Here is a 6,745-nt window from a genome sequence, read left to right on the forward strand (position 1 = left end):
TAGCCAACAAGATGTTCGATATTTCCGGGATCCTCTATGACCAGCTTCATGAATGTTATTTGACAAAGTATTCCGGGTCATTAGCATAGTTAATTTGACTATTCGTTGAGAATTGGTCTTCCCTTTACTAGTTATAGACAAAATATGACCGTTATAAATATTAATAAAAATAATAACGGTAATTAGTCGGGATCCTGATGTAGCTGAGGATCCTGGATATTTGACGATCCTGAATATTGTATGGAACGTGACCCTAAAAGTGTCGTTCCTGTGAAGGATCTTAACGGGGATCAACATCCTATCTACTATGTAGGTAAAAGTCTCCTGGATCATGAAACCAGATACTCTCACCTCGAAAAATTAATTCTTGCCTTAGTAACTGCTTCTACCAAATTAAGACACTATTTCGAAACACACACTATACATGTAAAAACTAACTATCGTATCAAGAATGTCATGAGAAAACCATAAATGTCAGGAAGGATGGCAAAATGCTCGGTGAATTTAAGTACATTTGACATCAGATACAAACCAAGATCAGCCATAAAATCACAAGCATTAGCAGACTTGGTGGCTGACTTTAGTGATGATCTACAAAACGAAGTAGACATGGAAGCCAAGCAATTCCTAGAAGATGAACATCTGGGAAAATGGACGATGTTCACAGACGGAGCTTCAAATCAGAAAAGAGCAGGCCTATGGATCATACTAAAGTCGCCACAGCGGGACAGTACACCCCAGGCAGTTAGTTGTGAATTCAACACTACCAACAACGAAGCAGAATACGAAGCACTCATCATGTGACTACAATTAGCTAAGGACCTTCAAATCATGGATCTTCAGGTATTTGTTGATTCTTGATTACTAACCAATCACTACAATGGATCTTATGTAGTGAAATGTGAAAAATTAGCATTATACCAAGAGATCCTCAAAAAATTACCTTCTGATTTCGAAAACTTTAGCCTAACCCAAGTTCCTAGAGAGGAAAACACAGAAGCAGATGCATTAGGCAATTTAGGATCCTCCCTTAGGATCCCACCAGAGACGAAGATTCCTATAACCCACATAATAAACCCATCCATAGAAACCCTCTCCAACAAATCAGAAGATCCTAAACATCCGACAAGCATAGCAGCTATCGAAGATCCTGACCCTAGGATCCTTTCTCAAAGGGATCCCGACGAACAGGATCCTCAAAGAAGTCTGCGATCATGGACCCAACCCATTGTGGAGTATATCCAAAATGGCACAATACCGGCAAAAGAAAAAAGTGAAAGAGCATTCAGGACAAGAGTCTCGAGATTCTTGTTAATCAAAGGTAAACTTTACAAAAAATCTATGGCAGGTCCATACCTTAGATGCTTGGAAGATCCTGAAGCTGCAGAAGTCTTAAAGGATATACACGAAAGAGATTGTGGAAATCACACCGGGGTAGATCTTTATGCTCCAAAATACTAAGAACAGGATACTACTGGCCAACCATGAAGAAAGACACATTTCTACATGCTCAAAAGTCTGATGCCTGCCAAAGACACAACAACATCCTGCATCAACCGGCAGAACCTCAACATCCTATTATCTCCCAATGGCCATTCATGAAATGGGGGATGGATATAGTAGGAAAATTACCAGTAGCCCCAAGAGGAAAAGTCTTCATGCTGGTGATGACTGATTACTTCTCCAAATGGATCGAAGTTGAAGCTTTCGTCTAGGTAAGCGACAAAGAGGTAGTATCATTTATTAAGACTAATATCTTGACCAGGTTCGGGATCCCGGCTGAAATCATATGCGACAATGGATCCCAATTTATTAGCAAAAGGACATGAGACTTTTGCACAAGTTGGGGGATCAAAATGATAATGTCCACTCATGTTCAAAATAATAATGTCCACTCATGTCTAGCAACAAAATCATAGTTAACAATTAGAAGAATAGGTTGGACAAAAAGAAGGGAAGATGGGAAGAAGAACTTCCTTTCGTTTTGTGGGTAGATAGAACCACTTCCAAAGTGGCCACAGGTCTGACCCCATACTCTTTAGTGTTTGGGACAGAAGCAGTAATCCCTACTGAAGTAGTGATCCCGACGGCAAGATACTCGTTGCAAGACCAAGAGAATAACGACAGGATCCTAACATACGATCTTGACACTATTGACGAGCTTAGGGATCTTGCCAAAATATGCATTGCTGCTCATCAACAAAGAATCACCAAGGATTACAATAGAAACATAAGGGTTAGAAGGTTTCAAATAGGAGACTTGGTATTAAGGAAAACATTCCAAAACACCAAGGATCGTGGTGTAGGAAAATTGGCTCCCAAATGGGAAGGACCATATCTTATAGATGCTGAAGCAGGAAAAGGAGCATATTGGCTAGAAACACTCGAAGGAGACGTTCTGCCAAGATCCTGGAATGCTCTACACCTCAAAGCATACTACATGTAAGTAGGGTCGAATGATCCACAACAAAACCAAGGTACACATGTTCTTTACCTCAAAACTTTTATTATTACTGATTTTCTCCTCGAATACACTACTAACTTGTAACGACATAATTTTTCAACCAAAAATTTTCATTTTTAAATATTCATAGAACACATGTCGCAACATTAATTCTCAAAAATCAACACAAGTTTTCAAAACCATTGTTCAAATCCAGGATCCACAAACATAACTCCAAATCTCGAGTGTGTGTACAATCACGTCGGTGCCTTCCCGCGATCCTCCGGGGTACCTGAAACACATAACACATAACACGATAAGCACGAATGCTTAGTGAGTTCCCTAAAATACCACATACAACAATTCGCCACTCGAGGCTATACTCTGTACGACCCTCTGGTCAGTGTGTCTCAGCGGGACCCTCCAGTCCCGTAGCTTGTTGCACCCTTTGGTCCGGTCTAGCTTGTTGGACCCTCCGGTCCGGTCTGGTTGAGCCTTCCGGCCTCATAAATCGTTGGACCCTCGGGTCCGGTCAGAATGGCACATAGCATATATATAATCACAATACACATAATCTCAAACAAACACGTATGACCTTCCGGTCCACGTATAGATACCACCCTAGGTAATGTATAGTGAGAAGACTCACCTCGGGTAAACTCGAATGATCTCGAACTCAAAAAACTGATCTAGCCTCCGCCTAATCATATACATAAATTATCTCTACTTAATAATGGCTCTCAAAGGCTAGACTAATCCCTTACTATGTTCTCTAAGAAGGGTAAAAGACCATTCTACCCCTCCAATGGTCCAAAAGTCCACTTGTTGACTAAACCCTTAAAGTCAACGAAAGTCAACCCTAAGGAGTACGCGGCCCGTACCAGATCCTTACGTTGGGCGTACTCGACCACTATGCTGATAACGGGCTGATAGAACCCTACGCCCCGCGTACTAGGATTTACGCTCAGCATACGTCCCCGTTTCACTATTAACTCATTTATGGTCTTAATCAGTTAAGAAATGAGCTCAAATCCCAGATCTAGTCACTCTAAAGCGTCTAAATCCATAAAGTCGGTGACTTTAAGCCTTTGTAAGGCTGTAAAGGTCACCAACACCCAAATCACACCACTTCCTTCTTTAAGAAACTCACAACTCATGCATGGTTCACTATTAACGTCCAAGATTGGATTTTTATGGATCTAGAACACATTATACACTGAAAAAGGGCAGATCTAGGTCTATGGAGCTCATTTACTCATAAAGTCTCCACCTTTGGGACAAAAACCCTAAAAATGGCCCATAATGCACAAATCCAAAAAGGTTAAGAAAGCTTTGAGCTATTTACCTCCAAGTGATGCTCCAACCTCTGAAAAGCTCAGATCCAAGGCTTGCACTCCAACTCTAGCTTGTTCAATGGCACCTTCTTCTCTTCAAAGGCACACAAGAACACTATCAAGCTGAAACACACACACAAGCTTTAGAACGAGGGTTTGGCACTCTTAGGGTTTCGCTCTTTGAAAATGGTGAGTAAAAGTGAGGCCATTATGTTCCTTTTATAGGGCTCACCCCTACAATTAGGGTTTTAATCTGAACCTAGTACGCGCAATGTACGCTACGGTACGCCCAGCGTACTGGGTAGCCTCCGCGTCAACAACACGCTCATGAGTACGCGCAGTGTACCCTCCAATACGCCCAACGTACTCAATTGCCATAAAATTATTTCAAGGACTAAATTTGACAACTTAGGGAAAAAGAAAAGGATCAAAGGAATATACCTGCAATCCGGGATGTTACAATTCTCCCCCACTAGAATCAGACATCGCCCTCGAAGTCTTGCTCCGCAAATAACTAGGGGTACTGCCCCCGCATCTCCGGCTATGGTTCCCAAGTCAAATCAGACCCCTCCAATGCTGCCACTAGACCTGAACCAGAGGCACTTCCTTGTTCCTCAGAACCTTCACCTTCCGATCTAGGATCGCGATCGGTCTCTCGATGTAATTCAGGCTCGCATCCACCTGAATGTCTTCTAATGGTACTACTGTCGTCTCATCAGCCACACACTTCCGCAACTGGGACACGTGGAAGGTGCTATGGATCTGGCTCAACTCCTTAGGTAGCTCCAGCTGATATGCTACCTTGCCAACCCTGGCAATCACCCTGAAAGGTCCAATATATCAAGGCCCCAACTTGCCCCACTTCCTAAACTGGATCACTCCTTTCCATGGGGAAACTTTCAGAAGCACAAAGTCTCCAACCTGGAACTCAAGCTCGGATCGTCTTCTATCCGCATAACTCTTCTGACGACTCTGCGCCGTCAACAACCTATGTCTGAACTATTGAATCTGCTCGTTCGTCTTCAGCACTATCTCAGTGCTTCCCATAACTCTCTGCCCCACCTCTCCCCAACAAATGGGGGTACGACACCTTCTCCCATACAGGAGCTCAAAGGGAGGCATACCAATGCTCGAGTGATGACTGTTGTTGTAAGAAAACTCAACCAAGGGTAGGTATGTGTCCCAACTCCCACTAAAGTACATAACACATGCCCAAAGCATGTCCTCGAGCGTCTGGATCGTCCGTTCACTCTGACCGTCTATATGTGGATTATACGCCGTACAGAAATGTAAGCGCGTACCCAACTCCTCATGAAATTTCTTCCAGAACCTGGAAGTGAAACGCACGTCTCTGTCCGAAACGATAGAGATAGGCACCCCATGCCGTGCTACCTATTGCGTTATGAGCATTCTAACACTCCTAAGTGTACATGCAACCCTAAATACCTTGGATCTATGTTTTCTCTATTATACATACAATTATGAACATCCAAGGTATTATCCTAATCTAGCATACAAAATAATAAATATAACAAGATAGAATACATACCTCTTTGATGTAGAATGTCTTCATGAAGCTTGAGTGCCTAGTGCCCCAAGTGTGACACCTCAAATGGTTCACACAACACCAAATACACTTGGAATAACTTGAGAGAAACTTGAACACTCCTTGAAATCGTCTAGCCCTCACACTCACACATTAGTGCACGATTTCTTGAGCCATGGGATTCTTTTATATGGTGGCTATTAGGGTTACACCATCTAACTCATAACTTTACCCATTCCTTATGCTCCATGGATTTTAACCTCCATGGAGTATCCATGGGTCACCCCATGGACTTAGTCCAACATAAGGAATCTTGGATCACAAGCCCACATATATAAGAATGAATGATTTACACAATCAACCCATATATTTAATTAGTCCTTTTGATCACTTATCTAATTCCAAATTAATTCTTGATCAATACTAATTAAATAACCTTATTAATATATTAGAACTTATAATATATTAACCAACCTTAAGTATTATTTCTCTCATTATAGTCTATCCAAATGCATGATGCCATGCAACCCAAATGGACCATGCCGGATCGGGTCAAGTCTTACCAATTATAGTTATGGACTTAGACATTAATCCAACACTACCACCTCTCTCACGTAGATCTCTGCTAATTTCTCCGCAGAAGAGCCCTCACTAATGGCAAGAAATTGAGCACTCTTCGTCAGTCGGTCCACAATCACCCAAATCGCGTCGACTCCACGTGCAGTCCTCTGTAATTTGGTGATGAAGTCCATCGAAATCTGTTCCCACTTCCACTGGGGAATCTCCAGGGGTTGTAATGGACCGTGCGGACGCTGGTGCTCTGCCTTGACCCAACGGCAAGTCAAGCACCTCTAAACTATCCATGCGACATCCCTCTTCATACAAGGCCACCAGTAATCTCTCTTCAGGTCCAAATACATCTTAGTGGTCCCGGGATGGATCGAGAACATCGATCTATGCGCCTCTTCCATCAATATATGCCGAGCCCCGCCCGTATAGGGCACCCAAATCCTCCCTCGGAAGGTCATAAGTCCTCGGTTGTCTGTCACAAACTCGGACACCTATCCAATTACCCGCTCTCTCTTGCAGTTCTCCGGTTTCACGGCCTACGCCTGGGCCTCCCGAAGGGTGTCCAACACCGGAGTCATAACCGTCATCCTCATACACACATCCCGAATCTGGGCACTCTCCGCCCTGCGGCTCAGAGCATCGGCTACCACGTTAGCCTTGCCCGGGTGGTACAGGATCTCACAGTCATAATCCTTTACCACATCCAACCATCTCCTCTGGTGCATATTCAGGTTGGGCTGATCCATCAGGTACTTCAATCTCTTATGGTCCGTGTATATGGTACACTGAACCCCATACAAATAATGGCGCCATATCTTGAGGGCGAACACCACTGCCCCCAACTCTAAATCG

At 43.3% G+C, this 6,745-nt stretch overlaps 1 protein-coding gene across 1 annotated transcript; it reads left to right on the forward strand.

Moving 5' to 3' along the window:
- The first annotated feature begins 483 nt into the window (after window positions 1-483).
- Window positions 484-1,461, forward strand: LOC145111390 (uncharacterized). Its single transcript, XM_079047673.1, has 2 exons — window positions 484-730; window positions 896-1,461. Exons 1-2 carry the CDS (start codon window positions 484-486, stop codon window positions 1,459-1,461), a joined length of 813 nt encoding a protein of 270 aa, XP_078903799.1.
- The last annotated feature ends 5,284 nt before the right edge of the window (window positions 1,462-6,745 follow it).

Source organism: Lactuca virosa, chromosome 5, assembly GCF_052849685.1.
Source record: "Lactuca virosa cultivar CGN04683 chromosome 5, Lactuca_virosa_CGN04683_v6, whole genome shotgun sequence".
Taxonomy (NCBI): Eukaryota; Viridiplantae; Streptophyta; class Magnoliopsida; order Asterales; family Asteraceae; genus Lactuca; species Lactuca virosa.

What these genes read in the sequence shown, in the direction of transcription:
- LOC145111390 (XM_079047673.1), top strand. Translation starts at nt 484, where the DNA reads ATGGCAAAATGCTCGGTGAATTTAAGTACATTTGACATCAGATACAAA. An exon ending in AAAGTCGCCACAGCGGGACA is followed by an intron (nt 731 to 895) that starts GTACACCCCAGG and finishes GATCTTATGTAG; the next exon opens with TGAAATGTGAAAAATTAGCA.